Below are 16888 nucleotides of genomic sequence, written 5' to 3'. Positions count from 1 at the left end.
ATTTTTGGGTTAATAAGGTTAGGGAAAATAGGATTTTGAATGGGACTGAATTGTGTTTCTCTACAAGGTTAGTTATACAAGTGTGAGTGTGTGTTTGTGTGAGACAGAGAGAGATGAGGAGAGGAGAGGGACTCCGAGGGCTGTGATAGATCACATTAATATAGAGCTGTCAAAGAGGGCTGAGCAGCAGCGTTTATCTCTGTTTACGGAGAGGTGTGTGTGTGTGTGTGTGTGTGGGGCTGAGCAGCAACGTTAATCTCTGTTTACGGAAAGGTGTGTGTGTGTGTGTGTGTGTGTGTTGTTTGTGTGTGTGGGGCTGAGCAGCAACGTTAATCTCTGTTTACGGAAAGGTGTGTGTGTGTGTGTGTGTGGGGCTGAGCAGCAACGTTAATCTCTGTTTACGGAAAGGTGTGTGTGTGTGTGTGTGTGTGTGTGGGGGGGGGGGGGGGCTGAGCAGCAACGTTTATCTCTGTTTACGGAGTTGTGACTTCTCTTCTACCAACCTGTCTCTGTACAACTAAGTCTATACATCACTAGAGTCTAATAACAGGTGTTCTTTGTCATGTGGCTCCACTGTCTTCCAGTACAAATCAGCTAGACAATCTGGACCCTCTCTTTCTAAAACTATCCGCCGCCACTGTTGCAACCCCTATTACCAGCCTGTTCAACCTCTCTGTCGTATCGTCCGAGATCCCTAAAGATTGGAAAGCTGCCGCGGTCATCCCCCTCTTCAAAGGGGGTGACACACTAGACCCAACCTGTTATAGACCTATATCCATCCTGCCCTGCCTCTAGACCCAACCTGTTACAGACCTATATCCATCCTGCCCTGCCTCTAGACCCAAACTGTTACAGACCTATATCCATCCTGCCCTGCCTCTAGACCCAAACTGTTATAGACCTATATCCATCCTTGGCCAAGGCTTTCGACTCTGTCAATCACCATATTCTTATCGGCACTCAATAGCCTTGGTTTCTCAAATGAATGCCTCGCCTGGTTCACCAACTACTTCTCAGACAGAGTTCAGTGTGTCAAATCGGAGGGCCTGTTGTCCGGACCTCTGGCAGTCTCTATCGGGGGGTGCCACAGGGTTCAATTCTCGGGCTGACTTTTTTCTCTGTACATATCAATGATGTCGCTCTTGCTGCGGACAATTCACTGATCCACCTCTACACAGACGACACCATTCTATATACTTCTGGCCCTTGTTTGGACAGTGTTCTAACTAACCTCCAAATGAGCTTCAATGCCATAAAACACTCCTTCCGTGGCCTCCAACTGCTCTTAAACGCTAGTAAAACCAAATGCATGTTTTTCAACCGTTTGCTGCCTGGACCCGCACGCCTGACCAGAATCACCACCCTGGATGGTTCCGACCTTGAATATGCGGACATCTATAAGTACCTAGGTGTCTGGCTAGACTGTAAACTCTCCTTCCAGACTCATATTAAACATCTCCAATCCAAAATCAAATCTAGAATCGGCTTTATATTTCGCTACAAAGCCTTCTTCACTCACGCCGCCAAACTTATCCTCGTAAAACTGACTATCCTACCGATCCTCGACTTCGGCGATGTCATCTACAAAATAGCTTCCGACACTCTACTCAGCAAACTGGATGCAGTTTATCACAGTGCCATCCGTTTTGTTACCAAATCCCCTTATACCACCCACCACTGCGACCTGTATGCTCTAGTCGGCTGGCACTCGCTACATATTCGTCGCCAGACCCACTGGCTCCAGGTCATCTATAAGTCTAAGCTAGGTAAAGCTCCGCCTTATCTCAGCTCACTGGTCACCATAGTAACACCCACCAGTAGCACACGTTCCAGCAGGTATATCTCACTGATCACCCCTAAAGCCAACACCTCATTTGGCCGCCTTTCCTTCCAGTTCTCTGCTGCCAGTGACTGGAACGAATTGCAAAAATTGCTGAAGCTGGAAACTTTTATTTCCCTCACCAACTTTAAACATCAACTATCTGAGCAGCTAACCGATCACTGCAGCTCTACATAGTCCATCTGTAAATAGCCCACCCAATCTACCTGTCTTTATTTAATTTAATTTTCTGCTTTATTTAATTTTCTGCTTGCACACCAGTATCTCTACTTGCACATCGTCAACTGCTCATTTATCACTCCAGTGTTAATCTGCTAAATTGTAATTATTCGCTCCTATGGCCTATTTATTGCCTTTTGCACACACTGTATATAGACTTTCTTTTCTCTACTGTGTCATTGACTTTTTGTGTTATTGGCTTGTTTATTGTTTACTCCATGTGTAACTCTGTGTTGTTGTTTACTCCATGTGTAACTCTGTGTTGTTGTCTGTGTCACACTGCTTTGCTTTATCTTGGCCAGGTCGCAGTTGCAAATGAGAACTTGTTCTCAACTAGCCTACCTGGTTAAATAAAGGTGTTCTCAACTAGCCTACCTGGTTAAATAAAGGTGTTCTCAACTAGCCTACCTGGTTAAATAAAGGTGTTCTCAACTGGCCTACCTGGTTAAATAAAGGTGTTCTCAACTAGCCTACCTGGTTAAATAAAGGTGAAATATATCTATTTTTTAAATAGTTCAGTCATGTGCATGATGAAGAGAGTGTGAGTATAGCAACCATAACAACAACAAAAACAGTAAAAAGTAGATATTGTGCAAGAGAGGTTTGTCAATTCCATGACAGTTGTTTCTGTACCACAGTGAAACCTCACACAGAGACAGAGACAGAGAGAGAGAGGGCAGGGAGAGACAGACAGACAGACAGAGAGAGAGAGACAGACAGAGAGGGCAGAGAGAGAGAGACAGAGGGCAGGGAAAGACAGACAGAGAGAGAGAGAGAGAGACAGAGAGGGCAGGGAGAGACAGAGAGAGAGAGAGAGAGACAGAGAGGGCAGGGAGAGAGAGACAGAGAGGGCAGGGAGAGAGAGACAGAGAGGGCAGGGAGAGAGAGAGAGAGAGAGGGCAGGGAGAGACAGAGAGACAGAGAGGGCAGGGAGAGACAGAGAGACAGAGAGGGCAGGGAGAGAGAGACGGAGAGGGCAGGGAGAGAGAGACGGAGAGGGCAGAGAGAGAGAGACGGAGAGGGCAGAGAGAGAGAGACGGAGAGGGCAGAGAGAGAGAGACGGAGAGGGCAGGGAGATAGAGACGGAGAGGGCAGAGAGATAGAGACAAAGAGGGCAGGGAAAGAGAGACAGAGGGCAGGGAGAGAGAGACGGAGAGGGCAGGGAGAGAGAGACTGAGAGGGCAGGGAGAGAGAGACGGAGAGGGCAGGGAGAGAGAGACGGAGAGGGCAGGGAGAGAGAGACGGAGAGGGCAGGGAGAGAGAGACGGAGAGGGCAGGGAGACGGAGAGGGCAGGGGAGAGAGAGACGGAGAGGGCAGGGGAGAGAGAGACAGAGAGGGCAGGGAGAGGGAGACTGAGAGGGCAGGGAGAGAGAGACGGAGAGGGCAGAGAGAGAGAGACAGAGAGGGCAGGGAGATAGAGACAAAGAGGGCAGGGAGAGAGAGACGGAGAGGGCAGGGAGAGAGAGACGGAGAGGGCAGGGAGAGAGAGACGGAGAGGGCAGGGAGACGGAGAGGGCAGGGAGAGAGAGAGACGGAGAGGGCAGGGAGAGAGAGACAGAGAGGGCAGGGAGAGGGAGACTGAGAGGGCAGGGAGAGAGAGACGGAGAGGGCAGAGAGAGAGAGACAGAGAGGGCAGGGAGATAGAGACAAAGAGGGCAGGGAGAGAGAGACGGAGAGGGCAGAGAGACGGAGAGGGCAGGGAGAGAGAGAGACGGAGAGGGCAGGGAGAGAGAGACAGAGAGGGCAGGGAGACGGAGAGGGCAGGGAGAGACGGAGAGGGCAGGGAGAGAGAGACAGAGAGGGCAGGGAGAGGGAGACTGAGAGGGCAGGGAGAGAGAGACTGAGAGGGCAGGGAGAGAGAGACAGAGAGGGCAGGGAGAGAGAGACAGAGAGGGCAGGGAGAGAGAGACGGAGAGGGCAGGGGAGAGAGAGACGGAGAGGGCAGGGAGAGAGAGAGACGGAGAGGGCAGGGAGAGAGAGAGACGGAGAGGGCAGGGAGAGAGAGAGAGAGCAAAAGAGAGAAATACACAGAGACCCTAACAACACAAACATGGGCAAACACACCACAAACACAAACAAAAAAGTTGACCATGTCTCCTGCACATTACCTCAGGGTTACCATGTCTCCTGCACATGACCTCAGGGTTACCATGTCTCCTGCACATGACCCCAGGGTTACCATGTCTCCTGCACATGACCCCAGGGTTACCGTCTCCTGCACATGACCCCAGGGTTACCATGTCTCCTGCACATTACCTCAGGGTTACCATGTCTCCTGCACATTACCTCAGGGTTACCATGTCTCCTACACATTACCTCAGGGTTACCATGTCTCCTGCACATGACCCCAGGGTTACCATGTCTCCTGCACATTACCTCAGGGTTACCATGTCTCCTGCACATTACCTCAGGGTTACCATGTCTCCAGAACAGTAGGCATGTCTCCAGAACATTACCTCAGGGTTACCATGTCTCCAGATCAGTAGGCATGTCTCCAGAACATTACCTCAGGGTTACCATGTCTCCAGAACAGTAGGCATGTCTCCAGAACATTACCTCAGGGTTACCATGTCTCCAGAACAGTAGGCATGTCTCCTGCACATTACCTCAGGGTTACCATGTCTCCAGAACAGTAGGCATGTCTCCAGAACATTACCTCAGGGTTACCATGTCTCCAGAACAGTAGGCATGTCTCCAGAACATTTGTACACTTCTTTAAACATCTTACCCTTTACGGAGCTTCCAGAATAAAATCCATGAATAGTGTATTTCAGAGAGGAGTCTGGTGGGGTTTACTGCCATGTATCCAAGGCAGAGGTACTATCACACACCATCCCACAGACCGCTAGAGGCCACCGTAAACTCCACACTGGTACACAAAGCTAGGTGACATACACACGGACGGACGCACACACAGAGAATCAGACATGCATGCGGTCACTCACTCACAAACACACGCACACACCTAGCATATACTGTAAAACCTGCTAGAGCCTTGTTGAGGTTAAGGGATTGGGTTGAGGGATAAAATAGGATTCTGTAATGGAGGGATGAGGGTTAAAATAGGATTCTGTAACGGAGGGTTGAGGGATGAAACAAGATGCTGTAATGGAGGGTTGAGGGATGAAACAAGATGCTGTTATGAAGGGTTGAGGGATGAAACAAGATGCTGTAATGAAGGGTTGAGGGATGAAACAGGAAGCTGTTATGGAGGGTTGAGGGATGAAACAGGAAGCTGTAATGGAGGGTTGAGGGATGAAACAGGAAGCTGTAATGGAGGGTTGCTGGTTAAAACAGGAAGCTGTAATGGAGGGTTGAGGGATGAAACAGGAAGCTGTTATGAAGGGTTGAGGGATGAAACAGGAAGCTGTTATGAAGGGTTGAGGGATGAAACAGGAAGCTGTAATGGAGGGTTGAGGGATGAAACAGGAAGCTGTAATGGAGGGTTGAGGGATGAAACAGGAAGCTGTTATGAAGGGTTGAGGGATGAAACAGGAAGCTGTAATGGAGGGTTGCTGGTTAAAACAGGAAGCTGTAATGGAGGGATGAGGGATGAAACAGGAAGCTGTTATGGAGGGTTGAGGGATGAAACAGGAAGCTGTAATGGAGGGTTGATGGTTAAAATAGGAAGCTGTAATGGAGGGTTGAGGGTTATGTTTAGATTATTAATAGATTTAGTTATGTTTAGATTATTTATAGATTTAGTTATGTTTAGATTATTTTAGATTTAGTCATGTTTAGATTATTAATAGATTTAGTTATGTTTAGATTATTAATAGATTTAGTCATGTTTAGATTATTAATAGTTTAGATTATATGTTTAGATTATTTAGAATATGTTTAGAATGTTTAGATATATTTATATGTTTAGATTATGTTTAGATTATTTATAGATTTAGAATATGTTTAGATTATTTAATAGATTTAGTTATGTTTAGATTATTTAGAATAGATTTAGAATAAGTTTATTTAGAATATGTTTAGATTTTAGTATGTTTAGATTATTAATATGTTTAGATTATGTTTAGAATATGTTTATTATTTAGAATATGTTTAGATTATTTAGAATATGATTTAGAATATGTTTAGATTATTAATAGATTTAGAATATGTTTAGATTATTTAGAATAGATTTAGAATCATGTTTAGATTATTTAATAGATTTAGAATATGTTTAGATTATTTTAGATTTAGTTATGTTTAGATTATTTAGAATATGTTTAGAATATATTTAGATTATTTATAGATTTAGTATGTTTAGATTATTAATAGATTTAGTTATGTTTAGATTATTTATAGATTTAGTCATGTTTAGATTTAGATTATTTATAGATTTAGTCATGTTTAGATTATTAATAGATTTAGTTATGTTTAGATTTAGATTATTAATAGATTTAGTTATGTTTAGATTATTTATAGATTTAGTTATTTACAGATTTAGTTATGTTTAGATTATTTATAGATTTAGTTATGTTTAGATTATTTATAGATTTAGAATATTTTTAGATTATTTAGTTATGTTTAGATTATTTATAGATTTAGTTATTTATAGATTTAGTTATGTTTAGATTATTTATAGATTTAGTTATTTATAGATTTAGTTATGTTTAGATTATTTATAGATTTAGTTATTTATAGATTTAGTTATGTTTAGATTATTTATAGATTTAGAATATGTTTAGATTATTTTAGAATATAGATTTAGAATATGTTTAGATTATTTATTATTTAGAATATGTTTAGATTATTTAGAAGATTTAGAATATGTTTAGATTATTTAGAATAGATTTAGAATATGTTTAGATTATTTATATGATTTAGTTATGTTTAGATTATTAATAGATTTAGTTATTTAGATTATTTATAGATTTAGTTATATTTATATTATTAATAGATTTAGTTATGTTTAGATTATTTATAGATTTAGTCATATTTAGATTATTAATAGATTTAGTCATGTTTAGATTTATATTATTAATAGATTTAGTTATGTTTAGATTATTTATAGATTTAGATTGTTTAGTTTAGATTATTTTAGATTTAGAATATGTTTAGATTATTTAGATTATTAATTATTTAGAATATGTTTAGATTATTTATAGATTTAGTCATATTTATATTATTAATAGATTTAGTTATGTTTAGATTATTTATAGATTTAGTTATTTATAGATTTAGTTATTTATAGATTTAGTTATGTTTAGATTATTTATAGATTTAGTTATTTATAGATTTAGTTATGTTTAGATTATTTATAGATTTAGTTATTTATAGATTTAGTTATGTTTAGATTATTTATAGATTTAGTTATGTTTAGATTATTAATAGATTTAGTCATGTTTAGATTATTAATAGATTTAGTTATGTTTAGATTATTTATAGATTTAGTTATGTTTAGATTATTAATAGATTTAGTCATGTTTAGATTATTTACAGATTTAGTTATGTTTAGATTATTTATAGATTTAGTCATATTTAGATTATTTTAGATTTTAGAATATGTTTATTATTTAGATTATTTTAGATTTAGTATGTTTAGATTATTTAGAATAGATTTAGAATATGTTTAGATTATTTATAGATTTAGTTATGTTTAGATTATTTTAGATTTAGAATATGTTTAGATTATTTAGAATATGTTTAGATTATTTAGATTTAATATGTTTAGATTATTTATAGATTTAGAATATGTTTAGATTATTTAGAATAGATTTAGAATTATGTTTAGATTTATATGTTTAGATTATTTAGAATAGATTTAGAATATATTTAGATTATTTAGAATATGTTTAGATTATTTAATATGTTTAGAATATGTTTAGATTATTTAGAATATGTTTAGTTATGTTTAGATTATTAATAGATTTAGAGTATGTTTAGATTATTTAGAATATGATTTAGAATATGTTTAGATTATTAGAATAGATTTATATGTTTAGATTATTTAGAATATGATTTAGAATATATTTAGATTATTTAATAGATTTAGAATATGTTTAGATTATTAATAGATTTATATGTTTAGAATTATGTTTAATAGATTTAGTATGTTTAGATTATTTAGATTTATATGTTTAGATTATTTAGAATATGTTTAGATTATGTTTAGATTATTTAGAATATGTTTAGATTATTTAGAATATGTTTAGATTATTTAGAATATGTTTAGATTATTTAGAATATGTTTAGATTATTTAGAATATGTTTAGAATATGTTTAGATTATTTAGAATATGTTTAGAATATGTTTAGATTATTTAGAATATGTTTAGATTATTTAGAATATGTTTAGAATATGTTTAGATTATTTAGAATTATTTAGAATATGTTTAGATTATTTAGAATATGTTTAGATTATTTAGAATATGTTTAGATTATTTAGAATATGTTTAGATTATTTATAGAATATTTAGAATATGTTTAGATTATTTAGAATATGTTTAGATTTTTTATGTTTAGATTAGATTTAGATATGTTTAGATTATTTTAGATTTAGTATGTTTAGATTATTTTAGAATATTTAGTCATGTTTAGATTGATTTTAATAGATTTAGAATATGTTTAGATTATTTAGAATATGTTTAGATTATTAATAGATTTAGATTATTTAGAATATGTTTAGATTATTTATAGTTTAGATTATTTAGATTTAGTTATGTTTAGATTATTTAGAATTTGTTTAGATTATTTAGAATATGTTTAGATTATTTTATTTAGTTTATTTATGATTTAGAATATGTTTAGATTATTTAGAATATGTTTAGATTATTTAGATTTAGTATGTTTAGATTATTAATTATTTAGTTATGTTTAGATTATTTAGAATATGTTTAGATTATTTAGAATATGTTTAGAATATGTTTAGATTATTTAGAATATGTTTAGATTATTTAGAATATGTTTAGATTATTTAGAATATATTTAGAATATGTTTAGATTATTTAGAATATGTTTAGATTATTTAGATTATTTTAGATTATGTTTAGATTATGTTTAGATTATGTTTAGATTATTTAGAATATGTTTAGATTATTTAGAATATGTTTAGATTATTTAGAATATGTTTAGATTATTTAGAATATGTTTAGATTATTTAGAATATGTTTAGATTATTTAGAATATGTTTAGATTATTTAGAATATGTTTAGATTATTTAGAATATGTTTAGATTATATTTAGATTATTTAGAATATGTTTAGATTATTTAGAATATGTTTAGATTATTTAGAATATGTTTAGAATATGTTTAGATTATTTAGAATATGTTTAGATTATTTAGAATATGTTTAGATTATTTAGAATATGTTTAGATTATTTATTTACAGATTTAGATTTATATATTTAGATTATTCATAGATTAAGTTTTGTTTAGATTGTTTATAGATGTAGTTATGTTTAGATTATTAATTGACTAAATGATTATGTTATTCCGATGTTGGTTTGGTTGAGAGCGGGGAGGGGAGGGTGTTGTACTACTATAACTGTAGGTGTCACTGAAAGGTTACTAAAGGTTACTAAAGGTTACTAAAAGGGTACTAGAAGGTTACTAGAAGGTTACTAAAGGTTACTAGAAGGTTACTAAAGGTTACTAAAGGTTACTAGAAGGTTACTAAAGGTTACTAGAAGGTTACTAGAAGGTTACTAAAAGGTTACTAGAAGGTTACTAGAAGGTTACTAAAGGTTACTAAAGGTTACTAAAGGTTACTAAAGGTTACTAAAGGTTACTAAAGGTTACTAGAAGGTTACTAAAGGTTACTAAAGGTTACTAGAAGGTTACTAAAAGGTTACTAGAAGGTTACTAAAAGGTTACTAAAGGTTACTAAAAGGTTACTAAAGGTTACTAGAAGGTTACTAGAAGGTTAATAAAGGTTACTAAAGGGTTACCAGAAGGTTACCAGAAGGTTACTAAAAGGTTACGGCTCAGTTCAGGGTTTACAGTATCAGTAGGGTCTTTACTGTAGAAATAGGAGTTTACCGGCCCACAGTACCGACCACAGGACCGGCTCAGTGGCCCCATGACCCAGTATCTATAAACCCAGTGGTCCCAGCAGCCTCTAGGATGGGTGTTAACGTTGACCTGTAACCTAAATACCTTGCTGCATGAGAGCTCCCACTCCGAACCAGAAACTATTGAGTAAGGTGAAATTATTCTCTAGCAACTCTGATGAGGGGTTGCAGGGGTGAGGGTTGTACCACTCGTAGGGAGTAAACCTGGGGGAGGAGGGAGAGGAGAGAGGGAGGGAGAGGAAAGAGGGGAGGGGGAGAGAAGGGGAAGGAGAAAGGGGAGAGAATGGGGAGGGAGAGGGGAATGAGGGGGAGGAAGGGGGAGAGAGGGAGAGAGAGAGATTAAAACACAGCACATAGTCACATACTGTACTTTAGTTACAATCGACAACATGAACCACAGTTAAAGACAACTGAAACCAATAAAAACCTAATGCTGTTATTTTTTTCAAACATAACTTAAATGAAATCAAATAGTCTCGTTCTCCTTTTCAACAACCTCAACACACATCCGGGACCACAACATGTATAGGATAGGATGGATCACACAGTCCTATCTACTGGAGGATAGGATGGATCACACAGTCCTATCTACTGGAGGATAGGATGGATCACACAGTCCTATCTCCTGGAGGATAGGATGGATCACACAGTCCTATCTACTGGAGGATAGGATGGATCACACAGTCCTATCTACTGGAGGATGTGATGGATCACACAGTCCTATCTACTGGAGGATAGGATGGATCACACAGTCCTATCTACTGGAGGATAGGATGGATCACACAGTCCTATCTACTGGAGGATAGGATGGATCACACAGTCCTATCTCCTGGAGGATAGGATGGATCACACAGTCCTATCTACTGGAGGATAGGATGGATCACACAGTCCTATCTACTGGAGGATAGGATGGATCACACAGTCCTATCTACTGGATGGGACTGGAGGATGGATCACACAGTCCTATCTACTGGAGGATAGGATGGATCACACAGTCCTATCTCCTGGAGGATAGGATGGATCACACAGTCCTATCTACTGGAGGATGTGATGGATCACACAGTCCTATCTACTGGAGGATAGGATGGATCACACAGTCCTATCTACTGGAGGATAGGATGGATCACACAGTCCTATCTACTGGAGGATAGGATGGATCACACAGTCTGTTGGGCTGTTGAAGTGTGAAATGCTTTGGTTTTGGGGTTGATCCCTTAACTAGCAATGACCATTTCTGAATTCCTAACCAGCCCCTACATGCTAGCAGCACCCTACACCCTCGCCCCTAAAACCCTTTACCCTAATCACTTACCTGGCGATGACAAACAGGACACAGCTCACTCCGGTGCAGGCCAGTAGTACGTACATCCAGATGTCAGGCGACAGGGGGTTGAGGAAGGAGAACACTCCAGGGTTGGTGCCGTTGGGTTTCCTGTACAGGATACTGATTCCCAAGGTCATGAAGGGCTTAGAGAAGTCTATCACCTTCTCCCTCACATATGTGATGGTCAGAGGGGCTACTGCCAGATCAGCTATCTGAGAGGAGAGGGAAGGGGTGATGGTCAGAGAGGTATTTTAATTACATTTTAATTTCACCTCAGTTTAGGTTGGCCTTGGAATCAACTACTTCTCTGAGCGGGTGACATCACTTCAATCCACGATGGATTCTCTAGAGTGATGGATTCTCTAGAGTGATGGATTCCTCTAGAGTGATGGATTCTCTAGAGTGATGGATTCCTCTAGAGTGATGAATTCTCTAGAGTGATGGATTCCACTAGAGTGATGGATTCCTCTAGAGTGATGGATTCCTCTAGAGTGATGGATTCCACTAGAGTGATGGATTCTAGTAGAATGACGGATTCCACTAGAGTGATGGATTCCACTAGAGTGATGGATTCTAGTAGAATGACGGATTCCACTAGAGTGATGGATTCCTCTAGAGTGATGGATTCCACTAGAGTGATGGATTCTAGTAGAATGACGGATTCCACTAGAGCGATGGATTCCTCTAGAGTGATGGATTCCACTAGAGTGATGGAGTCCTCTAGAGTGATGGATTCCACTAGAGTGATGGATTCCTCTAGAGTGATGGATTCCTCTAGAGTGATGGATTCCTCTAGAGGGATGGATTCCTCTAGAGTAATGGATTCCTCTAGAGTGATGGATTCTTCTAGTGATGGATTCCTCTAGAGTGATGGATTCCACTAGAGTGATGGATTCCTCTAGAGTGATGGATTCCTCTAGAGTGATGGATTCCTCTAGAGGGATGGATTCCTCTAGAGTGATGGATTCTAGTAGAATGACGGATTCCACTAGAGTGATGGATTCCTCTAGAGTGATGGATTCCACTAGAGTGATGGATTCTAGTAGAATGACGGATTCCACTAGAGTGATGGATTCCTCTAGAGTGATGGATTCCTCTAGAGTGATGGATTCCTCTAGAGTGATGGATTCTACTAGAGTGATGGATTCTACTAGAGTGATGGATTCCTCTAGAGTGATGGATTCCACTAGAGTGATGGATTCCTCTAGAGTGATGGATTCCTCTAGAGGGATGGATTCCTCTAGAGTAATGGATTCCTCTAGAGTGATGGATTCTTCTAGTGATGGATTCCTCTAGAGTGATGGATTCCACTAGAGTGATGGATTCCTCTAGAGTGATGGATTCCTCTAGAGTGATGGAACCTCTAGAGTGATGGATTCCTCTAGAGTGATGGATTCTACTAGAGTGATGGATTCCTCTAGAGTGATGGATTCCTCTAGAGTGATGGATTCCTCTAGAATGATGGATTCCACTAGAGTGATGGATTCCACTATAGTGATGGATTCCACTAGAGTGATAGATTCCTCTAGAGTGATGGATTCTACTAGAATGATGGATTACACTAGAGTGATGGATTCTTCTAGTGATGGATTCCTCTAGTGATGGGTTCCTCTAGAGCGATGGATTCTACTAGAGTGATGGATTCCTCTAGAGTGATGGATTCCACTAGAGTGATGGATTCCTTTAGAGTGATGGATTCCTCTAGAGTGATGGATTCCACTAGAGTGATGGATTCCTCTAGTGATGGATTCTTCTAGTGATGGATTCCTCTAGAGTGATGGATTCCTCTAGAGTGATGGATTCCTCTAGTTATGGATTCCTCGAGAGTGATGGATTCTACTAGAGTGATGGATTCCTCTAGAGTGATGGATTCTTCTAGTGATGGATTCCTCTAGAGTGATGGATTCTTCTAGTGATGGATTCCTCTAGAGTGATGGATTCCTCTAGAGTGATGGATTCTACTAGAGTGATGGATTCCTCTAGTGATGGGTTCCTCTAGAGCGATGGATTCTACTAGAGTGATGGATTCCTCTAGAGTGATGGATTCCTCTAGAGTGATGGATTCCTCTAGAGTGATGGATTCCTCTAGAGTAATGGATTCCTCTAGAGTGATGGATTCCTCTAGAGTGATGGATTCCTCTAGAGTGATGGATTCCTCTAGAGTGATGGATTCCACTAGAGTGATGGATTCCTCTAGAGTGATGGATTCCTCTAGAGTGATGGATTCCTCTAGAGTGATGGATTCCACTAGAGTGATGGATTCCTCTAGACGGATGGATTCCTCTAGAGGGATGGATTCCTCTAGAGTGATGGATTCCTCTAGAGGGATGGATTCCTCTAGAGGGATGGATTCCTCTAGAGTAATGGATTCCTCTAGAGTAATGGATTCCTCTAGAGCGATGGATTCCTCTAGAGTGATGGATTCCTCTAGAGTGATGGATTCCTCTAGAGTGATGGATCCCTCTAGAGTGATGGATTCCTCTAGAGCGATGATTCTACAGCGAACTAACTAGTCATTCATTCCACATGGGCTACACTGGTACAGCATGAATAAGCTCATCGACAACTCACGTGGTCGATGAGCTCTCGGACCATGCCGTTCCATTCCCCCTTATCGTTTTGTGCACCATACTTCCCATCAGACACCAGTTTGACCTCGTAGGTGAACCCCAGGATGTTGGACAGCTCCTTCAGCAGGTCCAGGCAGTAGCCCTCGAACCGGTCGTTACCGGACAGCTCCCGGTCTGACTTCTTAAACATCACATAAGGGTTTTCCTGTAATGAATAATGGCAGCATAGGCACTTTTTAAAACAATATTGTTTTGTAATATCTGCCCCTTTCACCAGTATAGTAATAAAGATAATCCTCCCTCCTTCCTTTTTCTCTCCTCTACACTTCCTCTCCTCCTCTCGTCCTCCTCTCCTCCCCTCTTTCCTCTCTTCCCCCTCACCTCGCCTCCCCCTCCCCTCTCCCCTCCCCCCTCTCCTCTCCTCTCCTCACCTCTTCCCCCTCTCCTCTCCTCTCCTCCTCCCCCTCTCCTCTCCTCCCCTCTTCCCCCTCTCCTCTCCACTCCCTCTCCTCTTCTCTTCTCCTCTCCTCCCCTCCCCTCTTCCCCTCTCCTCTCCACTCCCTCTCCTCTCCTCCCACTCTCCTCTCCTCCCACTCTCCTCTCCTCTCCTCTCCTCCCACTCTCCTCTCCTCCCCCTCTCCTCTCCTCCCCTCTTCCCCCTCTCCTCTCCACTACACTCCCTCTCCTCTCCTCCCACTCTCCTCTCCTCTCCTCCCACTCTCCTCTCCTCTCCTCTCCTCTCCTCCTCTCCTCTCCTCCTCCCCCTCTCCGCTCCCCTCTCCTCTCCTCCCACTCTCCTCTCCTCTCCTCCCTCTCCTCTCCTCCCACTCTCCTCTCCTCTCCTCCCCCTCTCCTCTCCTCCCCTCTTCCCCTCTCCTCTCCACTCCACTCCCTCTCCTCTCCTCCCACTCTCCTCTCCTCTCCTCCCACTCTCCTCTCCTCTCCTCCACTCCACTCCCCTCTCCTCCTCCTCCTCCCCCTCCTCTCCTCCCCTCTTCCCCCTCTCCTCTCCGCTCCCTCTCCTCCTCCCCCTCTCCTCTCCGCTCCCTCTCCTCTCCGCTCCCTCTCCTCTCCTCCCCCTCTCCTCTCCTCCCCTCTTCCCCCTCTCCTCTCCGCTCCCTCTCCTCTCTCCTCTCCTCACCTCTCCTCCCTCTTCCCCCTCTCCTCTCCTCCTCCCCCTCTCCTCTCCTCCCCTCTTCTCCCTCTCCTCTCCTCCCCTCTTCTCCCTCTCCTCTCCTCCCCACTCTCCTCTCCTCCCACTCTCCTCTCCTCTCCTCACCCTCCTCCCTCTTCCCCTCTTCCCCCTCTCCTCTCCTCCCCTCTTCCCCCTCTCCTCTCCGCTCCCTCTTCCCCCTCTCCTCTCCTCCTCCCCCTCTCCTCTCCTCCTCCCCCTCTTCTCTCCTCTCCTCTCCTCCTCCCCCTCTCCTCTCCTCTTCCTCCTCTCACCAATATAGTAGTAACGATCAGTGTCCTGTTGGCCATAGAGTCCGTCACATTGTTGGTTTTATCCCTGTTGGTCTCTGTAAGGTTCAAACCCGTGTAGGAGTTCCACACCGCAATCTGAATAAAAAAACATGAAGTATTAAGTAACTTTAGACCAGAGCCCTATGGCACCCTATTCCCTATATAGTGCACTACTTTAGACCAGAGCCCTATGGCACCCTATTCCCTATATATAGTGCACTACTTTAGTCCAGAGCACTATGGCACCCTATTCCCTATATAGTGCACTACTTTAGACCAGAGCCCTATGCCACCCTATTCCCTATATAGTGCACTACTTTAGACCAGAGCCCTATGGCACCCTATTCCCTATATAGTGCACTACTTTAGACCAGGGTTCATAGGGAATAGGGTGCTATTGGGGACTCAAATAGACCCACGTAGATTATCCAATTACTAATATCCTATTGGGTTACACCACAGAGGCCAACTCACAGCAGCATGGGAAGGGAAGGGGCACAAGTAATAAAGGATCGTTCATCAGATTGACGGTTTCCCCGGAGACGGTTTCCCCGGGGACAGATTAACCCTACAGTCCTGGAATAAAAATGATTTGTGACGGAGATTCTCCATGGTCTAGATCAGGGGTGGGCAACTCCAGTCCTCCATGGCCTGATTGGCGTCCTACTGCCCCCTATCCCCAGCAAACACAGCTGATTTAAACTAATTGCATTGTAAACTGAAGATCATGATTAGGTGATTACTGGAGTCAGGTGTGTTAGCCGGGGCAAGACTGTGACATCAATCAGGCCTCTTGAGGACTGGAGATGTCCGGCCCTGGTCTAGGATCCTAGCTGCTACTCCCATAATGTTAAACAGTTAGAGGTAAGAAGTCCTATAGAGTATAGTTACGTAGATTTAGCTCAACTCTCAGCTATAGAGAGATTTAGATGAATCATTGAGCCAGCCAGACAACCTGACAGACAGACTCGTAGAGGGTCAGAGGGGGGTCGTAGAGGGTCAGAGGTGGGTCGTAGAGGTCCAGAGGGGGGTCGTAGAGGGTCAGAGGGATGTCATAGAGGGTCAGAGGGGGGTCGTAGAGGGTCAGAGGAGGGTTGTAGAGGGTCAGAGGGGGGTCGTAGAGGGTCAGAGGGTGTCGTAGATGGTCAGAGGATGGTTGTAGAGGGTCAGAGTGAGGTCGTAGAGGGTCAGAGGAGGGTTGTAGAGGGTCAGAAGGGGGCCGTAGAGGGTCAGATAAGGGTTGTAGAGGGTCAGAGGGGGGTCGTAGAGGGTCAGAGGGGGGTCGTAGAGGTGGGTTAGAAGTGAAGAGTAGTCCTGCAACTCAGCTCAATAGTGTGAAAGGCGTATTTGAGTTCATTGTGGAACCTTTTCTTTCTATAGACTCTGATTCCATCCAGGTGCTATTCTGAAGGACTGACTGCCTATTAGATGAAGAAATCACACTCTGAAAGACATCCACTTCGT

General features: G+C 41.3%; 1 protein-coding gene across 3 annotated transcripts in view; it reads right to left on the bottom strand.

Annotated features, from left to right (window-relative positions):
• grik1a (glutamate receptor, ionotropic, kainate 1a) overlaps positions 1–16888 on the bottom strand; it is a 151764-nt gene that overhangs the window by 25801 nt on the left and 109075 nt on the right. For all 3 annotated transcript variants that reach the window (XR_010460040.1, XM_065004980.1, XM_065004979.1), the window contains exons 11-14: positions 15407–15520; positions 13962–14165; positions 11379–11602; positions 10152–10270 (exon numbers count right to left, since the gene is read on the bottom strand). Coding sequence is in view for 2 of the 3 variants with exons in the window: in XM_065004980.1 (XP_064861052.1) it covers positions 10152–10270; positions 11379–11602; positions 13962–14165; positions 15407–15520 (661 nt within the window). In the remaining variant the exon portion in view is untranslated. The remainder of the gene's footprint in view (positions 1–10151; positions 10271–11378; positions 11603–13961; positions 14166–15406; positions 15521–16888) is intronic.

The sequence above is a fragment of the Oncorhynchus nerka genome, linkage group LG19 (assembly GCF_034236695.1).
Source record: "Oncorhynchus nerka isolate Pitt River linkage group LG19, Oner_Uvic_2.0, whole genome shotgun sequence".
In the NCBI taxonomy this organism is placed as follows: Eukaryota; Metazoa; Chordata; class Actinopteri; order Salmoniformes; family Salmonidae; genus Oncorhynchus; species Oncorhynchus nerka.
This window is presented reverse-complemented; position numbering and strand designations above follow the sequence as displayed.